Source organism: Thermobia domestica, chromosome 3 (genome assembly GCF_964235325.1).
Source record: "Thermobia domestica chromosome 3, izTheDome1.hap1.1, whole genome shotgun sequence".
Classification (NCBI taxonomy): Eukaryota; Metazoa; Arthropoda; class Insecta; order Zygentoma; family Lepismatidae; genus Thermobia; species Thermobia domestica.
The window spans coordinates 131,831,505-131,857,718 of record NC_137456.1 but is presented as its reverse complement, the minus strand read 5'-3'; the positions used below and the strand labels follow the sequence as shown (position 1 = coordinate 131,857,718).

General features: G+C 33.6%; 1 protein-coding gene across 8 annotated transcripts in view; it reads right to left on the bottom strand.

Annotated features, from left to right (window-relative positions):
- Positions 1–26,214, bottom strand: part of LOC145680743 (uncharacterized) — a 488,043-nt gene that overhangs the window by 210,772 nt on the left and 251,057 nt on the right. The window contains exon 2 of one of the 8 annotated variants that reach the window (XM_081751711.1): positions 3,990–4,036. The exons of the other annotated variants lie outside the window; for them this stretch is intronic. Coding sequence (XP_081607837.1) covers positions 3,990–4,003 — 14 coding nt within the window. The 5' untranslated portion in view covers positions 4,004–4,036. The remainder of the gene's footprint in view (positions 1–3,989; positions 4,037–26,214) is intronic. 8 annotated transcript variants of the gene reach the window in all.

The window sequence follows — 26,214 nt, the reverse complement described above, 5'->3', positions numbered from 1 at the left end:
CAAAATAGGCTAACATTAAATTAATAGAAACTGGCTTCCTCATGGATGATAGAGTTGACCGCGAGATCAGACGAGACAATTTTTCGTAACGAGACTACACGGAGCAAGCTCTTATATGAGAAAAGATACAACTCCGTGCTTCCCCTTTCCCCTCATACTGTTCTGTTTAATTTGGTGTTGCTTATTTGTTTTCAAAATGGATAATGGTATTTTCATTCTATAGTTATCACAGAAAAAAGCACTTAAATTAAAAGATACATGCAATACCATATTTCTGTAGCTAGAACGGATTAATGGTATTTGCATTAATTTCAAAGGGGAAAAAAAATAATAACTTCGGTTCACAAACTATTATGGAACGGATTAAAATCTTAACCAATGGGTCCACAGTTCCGACTCTACTTTAAGGTCTAAGTTCACACCTCGTGGATGGATGGAGTTGAGTTTAGCGTCCCTTTCAGCAACAAGGCTATATGAGACGTGAATCTACAGCTTAACGTAGGATCCGAATTCTATGAGCTCCTGCCGGGTACCGAATCCCAGTCTTCCGTGCTGAAAACGCGTACGAAGCCCATATGTCGTATAATCTAGATGCTCCAAAAAGGCTGTTAACACTCCAAAAATATTGTGATCAATTTGAGGGTAAGCTCGAGCAATGTGTGTTAATGGAGGAATTAACTCAAAATTCACGCCCTTTCTCGGTTAGAGCATGAAAGGAAAAGTAGAATCGTGATATTCACATTGTCCTGAAAACAGAAAAGGAATTTCTTTCCCATGTGTGATTGTTGTTCTTTCTGATAAGTTCTCTGAAGAAAAAAAAAAAAAAAAAAAGCAAGGGCAAAACGGATCTTAATTATAACAAGGTCCAGCTGATTCGTTTAGATTACTATCAACAATTAAATAGAGAGATACCACATGCGTAGCATATATACATTCTCACTTTCCCATTTTCACTTCAACTTCCTTCAACAAAGCTTCAAAAAGCAGTTCAAGGGGAACAAAAGCTCAAGAATTCTCTCTTTCAGCCATTGTTATTGTTAACGAAAATGATAATAATTAAACCAGATAAATATGCCAACCTCTCAGGAAATACTTTTTCCTTTAGTTCCTTGACACCTCTTTCCTCTCGGGCAAGGATTTATATACTGTACTGTATGTGTATAATATTCATTTTCTGTTAGCAGAAGGTCAAGTTAAACTAATATTTTAAAGTAAAAGTACAATGCATTATCGGCAAGAATATTGTCATGAAATCGTCGTTTAATTATAATAAACTAATTTTAGTATATTAAAATTAGGATATCTAACTATCATCCATTTTTAAAAGAAAACTGCAAGTGTGTGACGTGAATTCCTAACAGTAAACAGTCACGCTAAAAGATGTCGCCAGCCTGCAGGAAAACTGCCGATTTAAAATTACTATCATAATTTAATTGTGACCTAAAGACTTCATTGCTTGTTTAATTTCAATTTCAACTGTATTGTTGTAATCTAATTATTTGAAAATGAACACTAATAATATATAACATGAACGTGCTTTGTTTAATTTCGTAAAATAAAGGGTCGTATCATTTATTTAGATTTAAGCAGGAGTAAAAGTGGATCTGAAAATGTAGGGGGACGGATGACGTCACGCCGTCCCCTGTGCCTATCTATGCCCATTGTAAGTTTTGGGAAGTGACGTCATATATATTTTTGGAAGTGGGGGAAACTGTGTCCTCCCAGATCCCCCCCACTTTTACCCCTGGATTTAAGCATTAATATTTGCGTAACCGCAAGTTAGTTGGTGTGTATGCTATTTTTTAAAAATATGGTTAGAAGTAAACAATTAGAGCTTTTAATTAAGCACGGTTTTAACCTGTCGTGTACAGAGGACGAAAGGTTTGGGTGATAACCACTAGTTATTTTAATATCAGATTGTATTTATAGTGTTACGCAAAATTTTAACAAGTTTAGTTTAGCTTCACATTGTAAAACTGTGGTCGACTTGCGAATTATACATTATGATTTCCTGTTTTAAAATAATAAAAACGGACAGGAATGGTTACAAGAGGAAAGGATATGACGCAAAGTGAGTCATTGAAATTTTAGGGGGGTGGGGTCGGAAAGAAATTAACTTAAAAATTAACGAGAAACTTAAAACTACATAAGTTTTATCCTTTTATGGTTATTTTTTTTTTTGGTAGAAGTTATAGGACGATTCCTAAGCAAGTATCTATTTTCTATTAATAATAATCAACTAGTTGCACTACTAAATTTCGAACCCATGTACATGGTGAAAATTGCTCATTCTACAGGAATATTTTATAAGTTACCTAATCATACCAGCGTATATCAGTAGGCTCTCGTGTAGCAGAATACTAAACACATTCGTCTTTCTTGTCCCTGGTTCCGGGTGGCTAATATCTAGTTTAAGATATAGTGATTCGGGACTCACGTTAAATGTTACGTCTAGGTTGCTTGGTTGTAAAGTTAGCGTCCCTTTTCAGCATTGAGGATACATATGTTCCGGAAGGAAGTGGACAAATATCTCACATGTAAACAAGATACGTTTATTTTGCACATTGCTGAGAAGTGTGTATTTTCGGATATGCAGGCAGTTTTAGGCAATTTACAAATAATGTCACCAGGTTGGCTACATTGCACCTATCAACAAACTTTGAGAGTTCTTTTACATCAAAATAAGAAAAATGTGTGTATGTACTAAATATCTCAACAAAGTGCAAAATAAACTTTCTTGTTTCGGTGTAAGGAACATGTTCACAGAGTTGTTTGCTAATGGTTACAGTGTAACCATTCTGTCATCATTCACACTAAAATGCCTAAAACTGCCTGTATCTTCAAAATTAGGCATTTCTCAGCAAAGTGTAAAATAAACTTTTCTCTTGGTTTGATATGAAGATCAGATGTACGAAGTTCGTCGGTTTCCTCCCGTAACACACTATATATAAATATATACATAAGATGGACTTACAGCTTAATGTAGAGAATCCAAACCACATGAGTTACTAGTGAGAATTGCACCTGAGTCTCTCGCTCAAAGGCCGTAACGCTATTAATTTAGCGACGAATGAGTTCATTTTTCACTCTCACATTTTTGGTTACATTTTTCTGTATGGTAACAAGGGACGGAAATATACGCCAATTTCCATCACTGTGTATAAACGACAATGATCAAGGGTATCTAAATACGGTACATACCAAATCTGGCATGGTAGTGGCCCTTAACTCGGTATATAAACCGTATAAAATATTATATTGTGCAGACTTTCGATTTCCAAGTTAGAAGAAGTCAAATTTTCGGTCATATGTTCGAAAACAATACCTACATATACGGAACACATTCGACCAGGACTAAATTTGGCACGATGGTAGACCTTGATATACTATATAAGCGTGTGAAATTTATGTTGTGCAGGCTTTCAGCTTCCGAGTTATGCATAATTATCGAAGTTCTAAATCAATTCATTAGCCATAATAAAACCAATAATATACAATTCAAATTGCAACGAAAGGTCAGTTTTTGACAGCAGAAAACAAAAATCAAATGTTCTTTTTTTTTTCGAGTATGTGTATTTTACTTGTGAAACAGTAACAATGGATCCTAATTACTGCCTTATTGCTGGATCCACCTTACTAAACTGATAACACACCTTAGTTTGGTTTTGCAATTAAGATTTAAAATGCATCGGAACTCAAAGTATGAAATCAAAATCTTTAACTTTTACGTCCCACGTTATGCTGGCTAGGCTAAAGGAGACATTGATGATGAGAAATGAATGAAACGGTGGAATGAAGAAAGTGGGAGGAAACGGGAGAACCCCGAGAAAATTCACGCACACTGTGTTTGTATATCACAAAGTTTACTTGGCGCGAGCTGGGATCGTACCAAGGACCTCATGCACCAGAGCTGAACGCTCTACCACTGACTACTGCGGCCCCAACTCAAAGTATGGTACACATTATAATAAAAATAATTTATTACTCACAAACCATGCAGCATTAACAGGATTGGATTTTTCCCATAGTTGCTTACCTGTAAAGATAAAAAAGGAAGTTTAATAAAAAAAATAACTACTTAAAATATTATATATAATTTTTAAAAAATGTATATTGAAAAGCGCATCATCATCTTAAGAAATTATCGCACTTATGAGAAAATCAAAATAGTCTTACATTTATTCCAATACTTTATGATTTAAGTTCAGTTCGATAATTTAGAGAGCGGGCGAAGGTTAGTAGTTAATGTTCTTGTTTCGTAATCTGGCAGTTATATGTTCGAATCCTGTGGCAAACCAACCTAAAAATATGATATCTTTAAATAAGGTTCAGTCTTCACGCCTCTTCATTCCCCTTCCTATTGCCGTTGTACGCGAATTGATGACTTTATTGATATTGAAGAAATTAACAAGAAAAAAAATCTTGTACTGTGTGAATGCGGATAATGGTCGATAAATAACAGGAATGAAGCACGATTCTTTTTAGTTTAACGTCTCACGATTATGCTCCGAGATTAAGGGAAACTGGATGATAATGATGAATGAATGAAATTGTGGAATTAAAAATGTGGATGGAAACTGGGAACTCCGAATACCTCACGTACATTGTGTTTGTCCACCCCAAAGCCCACTTGGTAAGAACTACGGGAAATTTTGAACATAAAGTTTCGAAGAAAATACAGCAAAACCAGGCATAATCAAACCTGTGAATGAAGATTGTTACGTAACGCAGAACTTCAAAATACAGTTGAGCTTTGTTATAGTAAGCAACAACAGTTTCTAAGTCACTTCGTGTGTTTTGCTAGGCAGCCAAATTTTCAATTTTGATATACATTAGCGGCGTTACAACATCGAAAATATTTATTTTGAAATAAAAAAGAATATTTTCATCTCTTTCCAGACAGTTTTTTTTAAACTCGTTTAATAGGATCAAACTGGCTAGGCCGACTAAACCACTGACCCCTCTGGGTGAAATCGGCGAATAATTATGCCCAGGGATAAAAGTGAGGGGGAACGCGGGAAACGCCGTTGCCTCACGTACAAAAATATGTATGGCGTACCCCAACCTTTTCAGATCCACCTTTACCCCCTGATTATGCCAATTTCTAAGTTTCCAGTACGATTTTTCAAAAGTTATTTAGTTTTGAGCACTGCATTTTTGTCCCACTACGCGCCGTTGCGCTAAACATTTTTCTTTCTTTCTTTTTCTTTTTTGAATAGACATTTGTACTTTCATGTGATGCGAATACTAGGAACATTAATCACACAACAATGTAGCATAAATACTTGACGCCTTATGTTGACATCTTACGAATACCGCACATGATGGAAGATGAGTTTGTTTCTAAGAGCACATGTATGTCCTATCTCGTACTACGTACACGTTGATTTTTTTTTGTATGTATACGCATACAGATCTTTTTTGTGTCAACAGATTCACCCAAGTGTCTTCTACACCGTATCGTGTCATCCCAAACAATACCTAGGCCACACTTTCCAACAGACACATGCTTATCACGTTCATCTTCAGCGATTTCATTGTTTGTCACACTGTAAGCCATATCTACTGACGCGATACTATCAGGTCAGATTTATGTGCTGTACTTAAAGAGCTGCGTTACAGTATTGAATGAAAACCAAAAAAAAGCGGTGAAAAACATAAAAAAAGAAAAGGAAAAAAAACGTTTTAGAAAGAGAGCCGTTTCTTAAACTTTTATTAGAATGTTCTATAGACCACTTGCATTTGTCTCCAACAATAAGTTGAATATATTCCAATATACTAGTACATTATCCTATTTAATATAATACAAAAGCATGCCTCTCCTAACGCCAATATCCTGGAATGATATAGAATCCTGCTTAAGAAATTGTAATGTTGGTTGCAGAAAGACACAGGGTACAATGAAACTTCTTTGTAATCAAGAATGCAGACTTCTCTATGCATCAAGCTAATTCTTAATAGAAGAGTCACACTACCAGATGTCACTACGTGTTTTCCTACTTGACGTTAAGAGACGTCGCTCCCTGTGACAGTATTATGTATAAGAAAGCTATGGAATAATCTCATTAAAAGTATGGTAGGGAGTCAGAGGTGTTTTATAGACCAACTCAAAAGCTAATAACCTATATTATACAGCGGGCCGAAGGCTTGGGCGAAGCATCTAGTATATTATATATATATATATATATATATATATATATATATATATATATATATATATATATATATATTATAAAAGAGAACGCACAAATCCTTTGTTAGCTCATCACGCTAATACGGCTGAACCAATTTCTTTTATTTTTGGGGGGTTATTAGGATTTGGACCCTAGATGGTTTTTATCATATCACTTTAATTTTTAATTACCAGTGTCTTGAGATAATTGACCATTCAAGTGTCCATACGTACAAATCCTTTGTTATTAGTTCATCATAGGTAAAAATAAACGTATTTATATGCAACCCGCATGACCGTGTCACTCGGCGGGTTAACATAAATGACAGGCGCTATAATGTTAACATTTACTGCAATTTGAAAGCGAAAAAGTAAAAATTATCTAAGTAACAAAGTTTATTGCGTTCCGGGGTGACCGCAGCGAAGCGGGGTGAACGCTGCTATCACTCGGCGGGTTAACATAAATGACAGGCGCTATAATGTTAACATTTAATGCAATTTGAAAGCGAAAAAGTAAAAATTATCTAAGTAACAAAGTTTATTGCGTTCCGGGGTGACCGCAGCGAAGCGGGGTGAACGCTGCTAGTATATAATATTAAATAAATTATCTTAATTTTATATTGGTATTAATACACGAAAATACGTAGTTTCTTTTTTAATAATTAAAGACTATGACGAATTATAGTCCCCATAAGCTATTTTCCCATGAGCTGTTTGAATTTGTATAATTTTTTACTTGAGTAAATTGTATAATCTATACATTATTTGTAATTCCATAGTTTGTTTTTCTTTTTCTTGTCTTTTATTGACTAAATATTAACAATTTAAATTTATGGGAGGAGGGATGCGCAAAATAATAGATTGAAACTACTTAGTACTAAAGATGCTTAAATAAAAATTAATATTTTATACAACAGCAACACCACTTCAGTCAAAGTTGAAAATAAAATATAGCTAATACCTAGTTTAACATCCCATGGTTATGCTCTTTTAGACTAAAGGAGACTGACGATTAATGAAAAATCAGGCGTTCACCTAGAATTTTTTGTTGGAAGGGAGGGGGGGTCCAAGCTTTGCGGCAAGAGTCCAATACCACAAGCCACTACGTCTATGTAATATATTGAATGGGTATTATTCTGTACCCGAGAAGACGATAAGTAATTGTAAAATACTTTCATATATATTCTCAAGGAAAGAAAAATGATAGAACTAGATTGTTTTTATAAGAGAAAGAGTACAGATCAAACGTAAGATCAAATTTTCGTGTTACACCATTTCCCTGAGTTAGGAAGTTTTTTTTTTTTTTGAGAAGTCTGGATCCGATGAACCCCCCTTGTAGGTGCGCCCCTAATAAAGATTAATGATTATGAAAGGATTGGTGGAATGAAGATGTGGGTGGAACGGGAGAACTTCGAGAAAATCCACAGACGTGGTGCTATGTACTACAGCACTTTAATCAAGCCTGCACATGAGAAGGGGTGAAGGGAGAATCAGTACCCTTGAGAAAAAAATGAAAATAGAAATATATTCTGCAGGAATACATCTGGTGAATTTTAACTTAAGTGGACCTGGCTTTAGTATCTCTAAAAATTTTAAATACATTCTCCACACGCAAAGAAAAAGTTACTACATTTATATTAGTCTTTTATTATGTCCTAACGAGGCTATCTTAATTCCTTGCAGGAACTGTGTAGCATCCAAAAATCATAAATGTCGACTGAAGTTAAGCCAAAAGAAAACTTTAATTTCATTAAGAGTCTTCATCCCGGCGAAATTAAAATACTGCTAATTTTACAGTAATTATGTGATATCTTGAAATAGATAAAAGATAATTGAAATATGGAACAAGAGCACCCTAGACAATATTATTTTGCGTGAGGTACCGTTATCACAAGTCACCTAGTGGCTTTATGTTTTCAGCTGTTTAGAAACGCGAAAATAAATGCCGATTTTCAAAATGGCTCGAAATCGAAAGGAGATAAATGTGTCATGATAACGGTTTCTCATGTAAAATGATATTGTCTAGGGCGCTCTTGTTCCACATTTCGATTATCTTCTATCTATTTGGAGATATCACATAATTAATGTAAAATTAGCGGTATTTTAATTTCGCCGGGATGAAGACTCTTAAGTTGAGCCCAGTCGTACTTAGCTCTTTCTTTAAGATTAAGCACAATGCTTTTTGTGATAACTGTTTATAAATGTGTCAAAGTCATATAAAGAAAAACTATTTCCTGAAAATTGACTGAATCGCACAGTGCTCTACTACCAAAACTTGTGAAACAAGAACAACTAATAAAAGGAACTCAACAGTTAAGAACAAGACATAGAATTCACGCTGCACGCGTCGCCTGTCATGATTCATTCAATGTACATGAAAAGCATGAAGAAACAGAACTGACCATGTCCTGCTTACAGACATGCTGACTGTTACTCTTATTTGCATAATGTCAACTGTTACCCACACATCGTCCATGCAGCGTGACTGACTCCTCTTCTTACATGCTTCAATAGGCTATCATCAAAAGAAACCAGTTACTGTACTACCAGAGGCCACTTGTCTTGCCAGGACTTTGTGCCACATATTCAATATAAGCTTCTGGTTTGTTAAGTTCTCGCGCTTCAATAGATTCATGACTGATAATTTTACGTTTCAGCGACCATGTCACTTTTAGTGTTATTTTCTTTCCAATACTATGACAGGTGAAGGTAATTTGAAAATGTGAAGATAAGCTACAAATTACGGCATAAGAAGTAGATCTCGAATGGTTTAAGGGACATTGGTATGGACAGGGTTTTCTCTAATAATGTTAACACCTCTTCAGGCATTACGTGATACTGAACAAACCAGGATCACACGAGCTCGAAACTTTTGATTTTTGTGCAGAATTCTTGTTACAACTAAACTAGATTCTCATAAATCACGCACAAAAGATAATACATTAATGAAACCATCACATATTACGAATAAAGGAAACAGAAGTATATCAGTACAGCGTAATCATACGAAGAAATTACTTGAACTCTTCTCAGCCCATACCACACAATTAAATATTTTTCACCCAACTTCCACTCCTCAGGATTTTTTCAGCATTTCGTATGAGATTATTTATCGTAACTAAATTGTATTCCTAGTTATGAGACATGGAAGAATTACACTATTAGCGGTCGAGATAATACCCCTTGAAAAATGTATTGAAAACAATGGTAAAAAATCGTGGATAAATTGAACTTTTAAATCTCCTGTTTGCATAATAATACATTAGAAGGATTTTTTGTGTTGGAAAATTGCAAACAGAAGAATGCAATTTCAACTGATTTACAGTTATTCAGAGGCAGCCGCGTAGGGAATAAAGAGAGAAAAACAGGCTCTATCTGATGAAGGTACAGCAGCTCAGTGGTCGGGTGCTTACCTCTGGTCCATGGTTCGATCCCCAAGTAGGTTCCTGGTGGACGACATCGTGTCCGTGGATTTTCTCGGGGCACTTCCGTTTCCTCCCACATTCTCATTTCACTGATTCTTCCATCATCATTCACTTGTCTTAATCATCTGTCTCCCTTAGCTTAAAGAGCATGATGTTAAATGAAAGATTTAATTTAATTTTCATACAATTTATGTCATGATGATGATGATGATGATGATTAAATCTGCTATGAAGAAAAGAAACAGCATGTATCAATTTCATCTGAGATTTCGAAATGGTGGAAGATTTAAGATCTATTTAATATCAATCAAATGTAACTAATAATATATTGTTTCACAGAATAAATGAAACTGAAGATTTCCTTGACTGTGTAGAACTCAAATCAAACGATCACGAACTTTTTAAGTGAGAACAGATAATTAAAGTTGTTACTCGTCTGTGTGGTTATGTGTATGTTCATTCACTATATGTCGTAGAGCCTAGTAGACTTAAATGTTTTCCATGGTACTTGTGGTCTAATTTATGTGCGAGTAAATGTCGCCTGTTTGCTTGCGGTACTGTATCACAAAAATAAAACTTTCCTTAAAAGGGAATTTATTATTATTATTATTATTAATTATGTAGGTACAGTTGTTTTGTTCCCTTAATTATACGGATAATTGGAACTTTTTTGTCCCCTTATATTTTAAATTAAAAATACTCCTCCTATATATAAATTAAATAATATAAGATGAAGAAAATTTATAAAGAAATTGAAAATCTAGTTCAGTATACGGAAGAATGCTAAGCTGCGTCAAACAACCGAGAGATTGGCGACCCAAGATTACTTCACTAAAACAGAGAAATTGACCCTAAATGAAAGAGAATGAATACGAGTGACGAATTTAAGTAGTTTATCAGAACTGCTTTATATATATATATATATATATATATATATATATATATATATATATATATATATATATATATATATATATATATATATATATATATAAAATTTACTCCGTACGTCTGTTCGTTCGCCCATCAGTCTGTCCTTCTGGGAGATGGAAAATCTCAAGATTACTTGATGGATCAGTTTTGGCGAGGATGCGGAGGGTTAAAAGGCTAGGAATCGAGTTTAGTTGAGTTGGTGAGTTTAACGTCCCTTTCAGCAGCGAGGCTATATGAGACGGGACTACTAATTAACGTGGAATCACATCAGCTCCCGCCGGGAATCGAACCTGGGTCTTCACGCCAAAGGCGCGTACGCTAACCGCTTAGCCACGAAGGAGCTCGCTAGAAATAGAGTTCATTCTCTTGTTCAAACCGGAAGTAGATCAACGATTTCCGGTTTTAACGTTGGTCACTCTTAAAGCAAAAACAAAAACAAAACAAAAAACTGCAGTAAAATAGCGAGAAGCAGTTTCCTGTAGTCGGTTAAGTGTTCCAAGAATAAATTTTATCTCCTTTCTTAAACTCTACTAAAACCAGATGCGATAAAAATTCACTACAACTTTCAGTTTCAATACTGACAATCACAGAATTAAAACTAAAATATATATATAAAAAAAGTACGATTTTTAGAATCGATTTAACGCTCTAGTAGGAAAATCAATTGCTATAGAAGTAAAAACGATAATAGATAGCGAGAAGCGATCTATCTGCAATAAATTTAGCGTCCCAAACATGGTCCATCTTCACTAGAATCTTTCTACTAAAAAGCACCAATCTATTACCACTTGCGGTTTCGATCCTGAGAAAATGTCACGCTATACAAACCAAGCTCGTTCATGCGATATTGTCATTTGTTATATTGCTATAACCACTTTATCACTTTATAATTATATATATATATATATATATATATATATATATATATATATATATATATATATATATATATATATATATATATATATATATATATATATAATACTAGGAGACTACCCAATTAACTATGACTTAATACGAACAATAACTAAAATTCATTACTAACTACGTACTTGAAAATACTTGTTTAATTTAATTTCTCTTTTCATTTCTAAACCAGAGTCACCAGTCATCAAATGTTGGATAAGACTTTACGAGAATACGTTTTAGATATTCCTTCTTGCTTTTGGAAGCAACTACGAAATACATGCAGAAGTTTATATTATTATTATTATTATTATTATTATTATTTGGTTTCCTGTAGCTTATATACTAAGAATTTAAATACTGTAATTATAAATCCTTGCAGTCCTTTTACAGTTGTACATTTCATAGTCACTTACAATTCTCAATATATTAAGATACTTTTAAAAAATATGATTCTCAACGCGTGTATCTTAATAATTATTGATAAATAGAAGCTAATTGGAATCAAGAGTTCTTAATATTAATAGTTTTAAATCAATTACTAAGTGCTAGTTATACATTAAATTCCGATATTAAGTTACACGTTGAATTTTGAGAAGAAATTAAGCGTCTTTCAGTCTACTAGTAATCAAACTCCCAACAATGAAATGGAATCTAAGTTTTACGTCCCACGGTTAAGCCAGCTAGGCTAAAGGAGACGGTGATAATGAGAAATGAATGAAATGGTGAAATGAAGAAAGAGGAAGGAAACGGGAGAACCCCGAGAAAACCCACGCACACGATTTTGTCCACCACAAAGCTCACTTGGCGCGAGCTGGGATCGAACCAAGGACCCCATGCACCAGCGGTAAACGCTCTACCACTGAGCCACGGCGGCCCCATCTCAATGAAGTGTGGTAACTGTTAAGAAAGAATTATTTCATAATTGTATACCATCTGAAAATTTTTCGCAAGTTTCCTCGAGAACTGATTTTCCTCTTAACAATTTAATCTGAATATGGACCTGTTGTAGGCGTACGTACAGGAAGCAAGAGCGAGTAAATTTTTTGTCTTGAACAACATACATTTGGTGAACGTTGATTCTTTGTTTTAACGTGTCAGCCATAGTAGTTTTGCTCTCCATAATACTGATGTACTGTACGTGCACGCTTATGGTGTCAACTAATTCTCTTGTGAAATCTCTCCGCTCCGAATTCAATAACAACAGGAATAAGGTAGTAATTTGTAATTAAAGTACTTAGGTGCTTAGTGTTATTTTGTAACAAAGTAAGGTAATGCAACATTATATACAGCGTGCCCATTCCACCGGTAAAACATTAACAATATGCGCTTGTAAACGACATTCGATGTCACCTCGTTTCCTTCTCACGGTTTCTTAAATAGCTAATTGCACTTTATAAATTGTTATTGGATGTTATCTTAGAATCTGTAAAGACTTCGTTCTTCCTACTTGTTTGGCTAATTGTTTAAGAACACACACACACATACATACATACATACATACATACATACACATACATACACTACGGTTAAATATATTATGATAATGTCAGTTTCTCACGTTACAACTTTACAACAATTTCACACTATTTTATTGTATCGATGGCCATCACTTTATGAAATTTTACTCAGTCAGAATACAGCCCACACTTGTTCTCATGTTAAATTTAACTAATGTTTCCTTACTGCGACAATAAACAAACAAATAAATAACCAGTTGAGAATGCTCCAAAGGCATTGCCAGAACGAACTTAAAAAGTATTAATTTTTCTGGTTAATTTCTACAGGATTTATACCAATTGTTCGACGTACTTTATTATATTCATTCAACAATTCTTGTCATGTATCTATTTATAATTTCCTAGAGTAAATTTTTTCCCCACATATTTTGTTTAAGAACTCTGTTAAAACGTTCTGCAGTATGTTGCTATACGAAGACACATGCTCAAAATTGAAAAAAATTCGCAAAATATCATCTGTCTATGACTTACGGTTCCCGAGATATGACTCTTTCAATCTCCCGAAATCGGAATTTTTTGGCCAATATTTCGAGAATGCTAAGAGTGACACGAAAATTTCCACCACTTTCTCACATAGTTTTTGATGTTCTATCGAATGGAGGGCTCAAAATTGAAAGATTTCCAAGTAACACACACACACACACACACAGAGGAAAATTCAGTAAGGAACTTTTTAAGTTCGTTGAAAATAAATCAATCATTTTTTAAACAAAGCCTTGTTATATGGTAGTCTATACACTTCACTTACAACATAGCTAATCAACCGTTTCACTACTTATTTTCTTAAGTCTTAAATTAACATTTACGTACAGAGTTGTTCTATGTACTTTTATTCTAAATAGCTTTTTTTTTTTCGGAAAGTTGACAGTCCAATTTCTAAGTACAGTTTACATCAGGATATTCAGAAATTACATTTGTTTGGACCAAAACTTAGATTTTTAGGTATCGAAGTTTAGAGATAACAATTAAGGAAATACACAAGCTTGAAGACAAATTACTTAAAAGTATACATTTACATACATTTTAAGTATATATATATATATATATATATATATATATATATATATATATATATATATATATATATATATATATATATATATATATATATATATATATATATTACACATTTTATACATATACGTAATATACATTTACTTTTTCCTTTGATATATAAGCAAGTGTTACGTTTATAATTCCTTATAAAATTAAATATATTCTGACAATTGCTTCTAGCAACATTTTAGTTCGTTTCATTATCAGGCGAGTACTAAACTTTTTTTAAAAAAAAAAAAAAAAAAAAAAAAAGATTCTTCTGGCACATTTCGAAAAGTACACGCATTAAACAAAGAATACACCTACATTTCCTCGTTATAGTAACTGCAAAAAGCACAACATGTTTTAATTGATTATTATTTTTTTTTTTATGAAATGGATGAAATTCGTACTTCATTCAGCCAGGATATACACCTAAAAGACCCACTTTTTTCATTTCGGCTACTTCAAAAGGTCACTTTTCCAAGTGCGGACCAAAAAAAAAAAAAAAAAATCCCCGTCACCTTCATCCTTTGTTGATTTAAGTCTTGTTGCGATTATCTTCGATGATATATATATATTACCAGTTGATTTATTTATTTTTGTGTTCGTATAAGTATCTGAATGTGATTATATTGTTTTAGTTTGCCTTTTTTATCTGTACAGTTAAACATGTCCTATATGTAGAATAATATGTTGTACTATTGCAGTTTTTATTTATTTATTTTTAGGGTGTGAAATAAATGATGAGATTCCAATTTCTTGTGGAAGGTATAATTTTGACATTAGCTGGGATAGTATCCATCGTTTTATTTGTATGTTGCAGAAATTCCGTCCTTTTACGTTTAATTATCGAGTTGAACACAATTTATATTAGGTGAGTAATAATTTTCTAGAATATTATTATATTTCTATAGTACTATAATATAATATTCTAATATAATATTACAATATTATAATATAATATTACAATATTATAATATAATGTTATAATATTCTATTATAATATTCTATATTATAATAGAATATTCTAGAAAACTATGCTAGATTCTCACTTTAGGTAGTGTATATTTACAACGAAGGGGGGGTGCACGTGCACCTTTGCCCTCCCCTAAATCCTGGCCTGTATATATATAACAATTTGCTAAGTGAGCTCCATCGTGGATAAGCGGTTAGCGTATACATCTTTGGTGTGGGAGAACCGGATAGCCTTTGTGCTGAAAGGGACGTTAAACTCAAAATCAACTCAACAACTTGCTAAACAAAATTAGGTGTTGAAGGTAAATTCTCATTGGTGGTTTATAAGAAAATCCGAGAAAAAATATTATTTATGGCGCTAAAACATATCGTTGCTGTCAATTAGTGATTTTTTTTGGTTCTATTGGAATAGACTATTTACTTATTTACAGTATACATATACAGAATGGAAGAATGGAGCAGATTGTGTCTACTGCTGTTTGTCGCCTGGTAATAGTGACAAATTCTTAACAGCAACATATCTTCCTGACCATCACGCAATACTACTTGCAATAGCAAAATTTATGTTGTTTTAAATACTTTTCTGCTCTAGGAAATACCGAATAATAGGATTTTCCCCCCTTCCTTGTATTCCTATTATGCATTCACTCACGTAAAGTATCAAAACATCAATACAAATAATACCTTTAATGACATTTGTAACAAAATGAACAAACAATGAACCGAAGCCTTATGAAATATTAGTTATACAACAACAAAAAATAGGATAAAGTTTACGACGAAATCCCCTTTTGGAGATTGAAGGCTACAGCGTGAATTGTACAGAAAAAAATCTTTTATTGTATTCTACAAAGAATATTCTAGACCCAAGTACACAAGGTCAAATTATAAATACAAAAAAAAAAAAAAAAAAAGCTATGTAACGTCAGGAAAAGAAAAACTAATGAAATGCTTTAGTAGCAAATTGAAAGAAGAGAACAAAAAATAACAAAGGACCGGAAGATTTTTTTTTCTAAATCACCATCTATTTGCTGAATGGTGCATTTTCTTTGATATTACAATGCTATTTAATAACCTTGATCATCCGGCTTTTGTGATTTGATTCTAAACTGAATCTAGAAGTGAATGAATGAATGAAGACATTGGATCAATGCAATCAAGTATAATACACTAAACCTAGAAATTAAGTTAAATAATAATAGATCACCACGAGACGCGCTGGAAACTTGAGAAAAGAACAAATCTTATGTAATGTCTGGACTACAGATCTGGATTACAATATAACATCAAAATGGCTGCAGTTAAGTTCAGAATGTGGAAACATCACGTAACATTTGTTTCTAACGGAGTTATTCGCCCCGTAAAAACTAGAGCACAATGACAAGCTCATTACAGATTCAGACTGGCTTCTTCTTCTGTGTTCAGCATGGTTACAGATTTCAAACTGCAATTACAATGCTTTCTATCTACTATGCATGACCTTCGTGACCCAATACATCAAGCTTCAAACATTTTACGTATATCCCTCATGTAGGCAGAGGTAAGCATTTCTTTTTTCTAAAAGACCCTAGCTCAACCCTACAGAGTTTGTTCATCAAATCCAACTAAACTCTAACTTTGATGGCCCATATACCGGCAACCAAAGATCTGTATGTGAAAATACTTCATATTTGAACGAAGAAAGTCTCCATTAGTTATCCTAAGCTTCATGAAGATGAGAAGAGTTTATAAACAAACATATAATGATATAAAAACATACACATTAAAATGACAGACCATACAACATAAAACAAGTTACATACGCAAATATTATAATATAATATAATAAATAAATAAATAGGAACACTCTCAACCTGTTAAAGTATAGATGGTTGCTTCTGAAGTAAATCAAAATTCTTAACTAACGTATCAACATTAGGCAAATCATCTTCAGTTGATAAACATTTATACTATACAGGAACATCTTATACGCAGGCAGCACTTAGATACCACCTCAAATTCCTTGTATAAAACATCGAAACATAGAAAGTTATCATAGATTACAAGCGATCCGTAATGATTCTTCTCTACAGCAACTTCAAAATCCCCATAACAATCTCACATTTTCCAGTTTTTTTTTTTTGTTTTTTTTTTTTGAAACTCTAATTTTCAACGTAGCCTGACAAAAATTAATTTTGGATCATTTCTAGACTATTCAACACGTACTTCTATTCCAAATACTGAAACAATACTCTAAGTAACTCCTTACATTGACACAATAATTAGGCAAGTTCTCAAAGTCTCTTGACGTCCATTTCAAAATAACTAGATTCCTACAAGCTTTCGAAAAACATTATCTACATGCATCTTACTAAATAGAAGATCATTATCGAAGACAACACACACGTCTAATACAATTTATGACCTTAACCAATGTTTTTTTTTTTTCAATATAATTGAAATAAACTGGATTAATTTTGTTCGTAAAGATCATAGGGCTACTAAATGTTTTTGTTACAATTTAATAATAATAACAACAATACAAAACTACATATCTTGTGATGTTATATGAGTATATAAAAAGGGTTACTTTACCTCTATAAAATTAAATTAATCACACTAAACATAATAGAAAAATTTAAAAGCCAAAATCACTTTTAGAAAAGACATCTGAACATATAGCAAAGGAAAAAAAAAAAAAAACTAGCCTATATAGAAAACAGTTACATATTGAATGCTTCGCACAACTACTCACAAATCATGTTACTCCTATTAGCATAAGAGTGCAAAGACGAAACAGTATGAACCATTTCAGGAGGAGAAAAAAAATACGAAAACAAAAGCTGTATATAACGTGACTTCAATTTTTTTTCTCTATATACATATTGATAAATACTTCGGTTAATTAACAAAGAAATAACCAGTATTCATCTTTGATCCGTTTGTTTGACCACCTTCCATGACATGACTTCGCGGAAGCAGACAGTAAGCAATATCGACAATTTTGAATAGCCGAAACACAACGTCAATTAATTAGACAGCAGTTAACAAGCTTTGAATCAAGCTAAATAACAAAAATTATTCCCCAGGACTTACTCTTTTAAGTTTACTATTCTATATTGTATCAGAAAATACATCAACGCAAATACTTTTCTAATTGGAAAATGTTTTTCAATGAAAGACCAAAATGATAATGTAAAAGCAAGCAATTTCTTCTTTGAAAGTTTTTTTTTTTTTTTTTTTTTTTTGACAAAGAAACTTGAAAAATGAAGGAAGGAAAAGTGCTATTGGACAAGTAAGGAATACCTACTAGTGTTAATAGTTCATTAAGAATCCTTTAACTTTAATAAATATCAGTATTTTAGCATTATTATTAACAGCACCCAGCAAAATCAAAATGCGGAACAACATACAATGACCGTAGTTAGTGTAAGCACAAAAGCATTTAGGTAGTAAGCTGCTATACATTGTGAAGGTGATTGGTTGTATATGTAATTTTCATGTGAACCAGTGAAGCGTGGCTTTATACATTGTTGAAATATTTCCGCTTGTCGGTTCAGAAAACAATTTTTTTTTTTTTTTTTTTTTTTTTTACCCTCGCCAAGGAGACAAGTAACACGTAACTCCACCCACTTCTATATACTGTACAAAAAAGACTAATATTAGTAGTACCGTATAAGAGGATAGCACAACAAATTCTAAATGAACATAACTATTTCTTTAATGTTCTCCAAGTCTCAATGTTTCTGCTGATTTTTCAGATTCAGATTGTAAATAACTAAGAATCAACACCCAAAGCCAAGAGTGACTGAAGGTTAAACGTCCCTTTTCAGTACCAGGGCCATAAGAGGCAGGACCTTCTCGGTCCCTGGTGTTGAGAAAGAGCAGTGGTGACAAGGCAGAATAAGAACATCAATAACGTTGCCAATGATATAGCAGAAATATTACTCATGCGTGAATCAGTGGCGGAATAACAGGGGTCCAGCCATTCCCCTACTCGAAATCTTGAGTGGCCCTCTCAATGGCTTCTTCATTCTTAGTAATGGCTATGCTGCTACTAAAATAATTAGAAAAGAAATACAGATTGATAAATATCTTGGTATTAATAATCATCCAAAACTATTCTTAATGAAATAGCAACTACGCAGTCGCAATCTTTTAGTTTACTACTAAGAAAATGGTTAACAACAATGAGTGTAATTTTCTATATAAAGCTATATTGTGATTCCTTTGTTTTGTTTCTATAGAATTTATTCGTGGCTATATGGTTTGTATACGTTCCTTCGATAAGCGAGATCTTGGTTCGACTTCAGACAGTAGTTCGAATTGCACTCTAAACTGTAGGTCCACGTCTCATATTGCTCGTTGCTGAACAGGTCGCTAGACTCCAAGTCAAGCAACCAATCTATTCTGTTGAAAAGCCCAGGAACTTCCTAATGCTCCACTCCTACTTATTATATAAGTGTGTTTGTGTATTTTTTTTCTGAAAGCGTGTTAAATACAAATGGCAGTCATAAAATCCTAGAGGCTCCCTCACTGCCTCCTAAAACAAATACTAGTCACGCTACTGAAATTACAGCTACATGTACACTGCCAACATTTCATTACTCTACTTCATTTCTCTCCCTCCTTCACTGAATTTTCTCTTTGTTGACTCTGTTATTGAAAAACCGTGAAGTATTGGACAGCTGGAAATAACTGCCATAGATAAAAAAAATCTTTTGGTGATCGAACTACCATATGAGATAATAACACCATACGACATAAACGCTGACCCTTTGCATAGTGTCTGGAAATTTCTAAGGCAAAAGAGTCTACCTGCGAAGAATCCATTCCATTAGATGCACCTATTTCATTAGATGTGCTATCACTTTCAAATGACTACAGTTTCCTGTTAGTCATTCAGCTATACAATTAGCAAGGTACACTCATGTCCAAAATTATTGTCGCATGTAAATAAATATGTAGTTGTAAAAATATAATTTGATAACGAATTTGCCCGGTATTTCTTATATTGTTAGTATGTGTATAATCGGCAAATACATGTATATGGCAAATTTCATGTCAAAAGAGCAATAAATAAGAATAACAAAACGAAAATAAAACTCTCTGATCCATTTAGCAACGTTTTGTTTTACTCACTCTAATTTTGTGATTATAATTATTTTCATATAAAATTTACCACAAATACTGTAACTTTTCCCGATTATACACATAATATCAGTACTAAAAGTACCCTGTAAAATCATTATCAAATTATATTCTTACAAAAAGGCACTTATAGATATGCGACAATCCTTTTGAACATGAGTGTACAAAGGCATTATTATTATTATTATTATTATTATTATTATTGTTATTATTATTATTATTATTATTATTAAGAATCTCCAAATGAACAATTTATTATTTTAAACCCGTACTAGACAATATTTGCTCATTGAAGCGGGCGAATGCAACTCGTCTATTAAGAGGGCCATAGACTCACACTTTTTTTTTAAATGACCAACTTGCATGAAAGATTTGTTTCATCATGCATGTTGGAAGAATTTTTTTGCCCACACACGTACCAGCTTGCTGTCCAACTTAACGACTTGGCATTACGGAAGGATTGGTGGACCTAAATATAACACAACCAACTTGCATGAACGAGCACATACACGGTAAACATGCATGAAGAACAACAAAACCATCATACATGTTTACAGAAGATTTTGAAAACTTTCAACATGCATGAACGAGGCCATACACGATCAACTTGCTAGTTTTATAATTGTTCATGCATGTTGGAAGGTATCTTCATGTATGTGTCTGCGTGTATGGGCCTCTATATAAATTGACAAACTATGACTGAAAGGTAGCAAATAAGATACCGATGCAGTTAACTATTACAAAACTAAATTCTAAGATTAAAAGGTGGTAAATAAAGAGACTCAGCTAATCTATTGTATAAAAACTAATCTTGTTTGTTATCGCACCATAGGAAAACGGCTAAACTTATCAATTTTTTAAAAAAAAAAAATATTGTTATCATGCGGCTCAAACTGGATTTTTATCATGTTACTTTGAATAAACTGGTATTCTAATGGGGGAGTATAATCAAAATTTATCCGAAAAATTGAATATCTCACGATGTACATATAAAACTGTACATATGAAACTGGAAACTACATATAAACTGTGTGTACATATATACTCCTTATTAAAAACAAACAGAAACGTGTCTCAGCGTTTTTGAGAATTCCTGTTTTAAGGGCGCGGGGGAATTTTCTATATTTTCCCCCTTCACATTGAAAGAGATTTTGCCTGTTTGTGATTGACTCGTTTGAAACTAGTTTTGGAACACAGCAAGTACCGACTGAGCTGGGTTTATCATGTTACTCTGATTTAAAGGATTTATCCTAAAGAGGATAGAGAGGGTTCGAAATTTATGTAATTATATATATATATATATATATATTACATACAGTATCTCACATGTTCTTCACATTGAAATCGATATCTGTTTTATGTGATCGGATCACGGAAGAACGGTTGACACATTTGAAATGAATTTTTGAACATAGTACCTCTCTCATGCTGGGTTTTATCATGTCACTTTGATTAAAGAGAGTGTCCTAAGTGAGGTAAGGGTTCAAAATTTCTTCGAGAAGTAGAGCATCTAATGGCTTTTCCATTATCTATCTTTTAAAATGCTACAATAACAACAAAAACCCCGAGTTCCAACCTGTAACTTTGAATTTCAAATCTTTGATTTACGGTTATTTGTGATTTCACATTTAACAAAGACAACTATTTTAAAGTATGTGTACTTTAAATAAATTATTTTAATAGATCTTTTTTCACAAAGTTTATTACTTTTTACATTATTGTTCAAAGCCTTTGTATTTTAATAAGCATTTTCCGAAATCAATGGAAATGAATTGTGCTGTCATCTCTGGAGTTCTTTTAAACTATACGTTTGTGGCCAATCCTTTCGACAATGAGATCTCGGACACTACAGGCTCTAGAAAGATGACGTTTTCACTGATCGATTGCAAATTTTATGTAGATTGTCCAGTTCTAATTGATTTTTTTAAAAAACGTGACCATTATTTCTTTACAGGTATACTGGAAGTGTTGAAGTTAGAAAAAAAACTAAAGCACCATATCCTACGCATTATACACCTAAACACTACATAGGGGCCGCGGTGGCTCAGTGGTAGAGCGTTCACCTCTGGTGCTAGGGGTCTCGGGTTCAAACCCTGCTCCCGTCAAGTGAACTTTGTGGTGGACAAACACCGTGTGCGTGGGTTTTCTCGGGGTTCTCCCATTTCCTCCCACTTTCTTCATTCCACCATTTCATTCATTACTCATTATCACCGTCTCCTTTACCCTAACCGGCATAACCGTGGGACGTAAAACTCAACATTTCATTTCATTTTCAAACACTACATAGTTGTATATGGGGTTGCATACCGCTCAGGCGTTTGTTTCATGGCCAAATGATAATGATAAACGAAGGATAAACATTTGTCCACTCTAAGTTGAATCTTTATTGTTTGCAGTGTTTTGCCCAATGAACACCATATATAACTGCCATTATAATTGTGTATATAATGTATTTGCTTATTACATACTGCATGCAAGCAGAAAGAAAACACTGATCATACACGAATTAAAAACTCCCACCGGAAGTAGGCTCAAATCTTGCAAACGGGCCGAGATATTGAAAATGTAATAAAAAAAAACTCCTCTTTATGGTATCTCTTACCAATTTTTATCAAGACGTCCTTCACTTGTGTCTGTAAAGGGACATGTACAGATGTGAAGAATAACAAGGAGATTTATGCTCATATGTGAATGATGCGCTGTGTAGAGAGCGCCGGTTCAGCTAGATTAGGTTTATTTTTCTGTGGTCGAGGAAAATTCATATGTTGCTAATCCTTTCGACAATGAGATCTCGAAAACCACAAGTGCTAGGAACGTGCCGTTTTCGCTACTCGATTCCAAATTTTGTGTCAATTTGCCAGTTCTCATTCAAATTTAAAATAAAACTTGTCTATTTTTCTATTTCAATTTTAGGCGTCATTTTGACCCTGTTAATTTAATATTGTCACTAGGACGTTAAGGTTGATACCCTTGTGAAAGGCAACCAGTAGAGGAGCTACGATTAGCGGGTTGATGGACATTTCAGGCGCTTTGCTATTAATCTGAATTACAAAACGTATTGCCAGCTGGCAACTTCGAAGGCTTGTTGACCCACAATGAGGCGTACTTCAGATACGGAAGTATAAGAAAAAAAAAATTGCATTTGGTATCATCTATCACTTATTCGAGTTTGCCACACTCACCCCAATATTCTATTTATTAAAATACTACATTTATATGTTTAGCTATAGCCATTCACTCCCTTCGAGAGTCTTCCTGTCCTTAACTTGTGTTCGTAAAGGGACTTGCACAGATATAGTGAGAAACGGGAAGAAATTCACGTTTATATTAGAAATGTGCGCTGCGTAAATAGTGCAGGTTTAGCTAGTACTTTCATTAAAATGCGCAATCTAATAAACGTTTAAATATTTTCCACAAATCTATTTTCTCCGAGCGAAGAATAAACACTTCCTGTAGTTATTATAAAACGCGATTCTGTAATTAAAAGGTCGCAAACAAGTTACAGACGGAACTAATAATAATAGATCTATCATTAAATGTTGGCAAATAAGATATGAACACAGTTAAGATTCTATTGTATTATTAAAGGAAGCAAATAAGATACAGACACAGCTAATCTATCATAAAACGAAATTCTATGATTAAAGGTGGTAAACTGAAGTTTACCTTTAATCAATTTCAAACTAATTGCTTTTAGGATTGTGTATTTTGATTGATTGATTTTTTTTATGTTTAACGTCCCATTCAGCAGTGAAGCTATATGAGATGTGAATCTACTGATTAAAGTGGAATCCGAACCATATGAGCTCCCACCGGGAATCAAACCCAGTTCTCCCACGCCAGAGGTGTGTACGCTAACCGCTTAGAGCCACGAAGGAGCTCTAAACTGTGTATTTTCTACACTAAGCGGCAAAAGCACAATACCATATCACTAAACAGCCATCCGTTGTTTAAAACTTTTAAAATTAATTTTAAATACAAGGAAAGGAAAGAAAACAAATGAAGCTTCGGGGACTTCTATACGCAATACTTGGAAGTGAACATTAGCTAACAGATATTCTACATTAAAACCTACAAATGTCAGTACTTAGATTCAACATGAACATTAAGTAAACTACCTGTTGTGTGAAAATTGAAAGCATTTCACAAGAGAAATTGCCATATGCGTGGCATATAAAAGATAAAGAACAATAAGCGAACCGATTAGGTTATTCTTATAAGCACCTTAGTATAATTAACAAGATTTCTTAAGTATTAAAACAGCTACCATCATGGCATGACTGTTTTCTTTAAAAAAAACATATTGTCTTAAGTCTTTCCCTGTCGTTTTATTATTATTATTATTATTATTCCAAACACGCACGACATATAAACATATGGCTTAACAATGATTGTCATTTGGTGGTTACACGAGATAAGAGGACAGAAAACAAGATGTCCTCATGCACGGCCAGTGCATTGCATTGTTCTCATCGCTATGTTCTGCTCCACACAGATGTTGGTTAATTCACTCATTTGGATCTCACCTCTTACTTTTCTTGGTCAAATAGGAAAAGTGAATATCCTTCTCTTTTATCTTCTACTTGTGTAGAACTAGAGATAAAAAGGTGGAAAAGTAAAGTATGTACACTATTGTTTTCTGTAAATTAATTTTCATCTTACCATTATTATTCTTGTTCAGCTGAAAAAAAAGTTTTTTCACACTCTTTTGGTCACTTCACACACATACACACGCTATTACTAGTAGTTTTAATTATAATTTTCAACATTAGCGCGTTCTTTTAAATGAAAGTGTCAACTTTTCAGATTTCACCATCCACTTGCAGAATTCTGTTTACGAAGAAAAAAAAATAGAGGGGGAAAAAGTATCATCCTCATTTAGTTTATTTTGACTCTCTTGGTGAAAAGAGCTTTATCAACATAATTATCTACACTCTCACACTACAATTTAGTCAACGTTAATAGGGATGCGCACGAGACGAGTCGAGACAGGATTTTCCTGACAAAATTCGAGTCTCGAGACGGCTCTTCCAATAGAAAAGTATACATTTTTCGAGTCGAGACATCACTTTTACAGCACATTTTCGAGACGAGACAGGCACAAAATCTTGTCTCGTGCGCATCCCTAAACGTTAATTTTGTTTATGATCACATTTTGTTTGTTTCTTTTGAAATATCAAAAAGCTGAAAATAAATCAATTGAACTGAATACAGTAGAATCCCTGAAACTCGGTACTTCCTAACCCAGACAGTCCGAATAGCTCAGCCACACTCTTGTAGGGCGAAGAAACTCTGCACGTAGATCTGTTCAAAGTCATTGTACAGTGTGTATTCATTAATCTTCATTTTCATGTGTAGGGCTAGTAAAGACTATGCCTTTATAAAGTAAGTACTTTTCCTTTGTTTAAGGGTAATCAAGCAGTTTATTCTCCGTTGTATTCTCAAGCATCCAATACATACAAGTACAGTACTGTATTTTCTGAGAAAACACTCATACTTATTCTTTTTTTAACCTCATTTTCAATAGCTCTGCATTTTCACAAACTCTGACACTCTTCGATCTGCATTAGGTCGAGTTCGGTACTCTACTGTATATACAATACTGCAAGAGCGTTTTAATACATTTTCATTCACTATATCTTCGATTCAAAAATACTAAAATAAATAAATAAATTTCTCTGTGGGATTTTCTAATGCTTATACGAGTTTAATTGTATCTAGTTTCTTCTCAGGACAGCAATCTTTCGATTAGTTTGACGCAGCTTTTTACTCTTTCCCATCTTAAGCCAGACTTCTCATTTTTATGTACGTTTCCATCCCTACGTCTTATTTGCTCCAACAGACGTAGGGATGTTTTCCCATTCCTCCATAGTTAACAACGGGATTCTTGCATGTCTCATAATTATGTCCAATCACCCTAATCTCTTCTTTAAGTAATATTCTTCAGAGTACTTTGCTCTAATACCACTTCTAGTAAACTTTCTCTTGGCACCTTATCCACAAGGATCTACTTTTCAGCGCTCTAATATAGCGCCTATTTTGAAGACTCCCACTCTTAGTTTCAACTTCTGCAAGAGTCCTAGTCTCACATGCAAGGAACTCCACACGATATAAA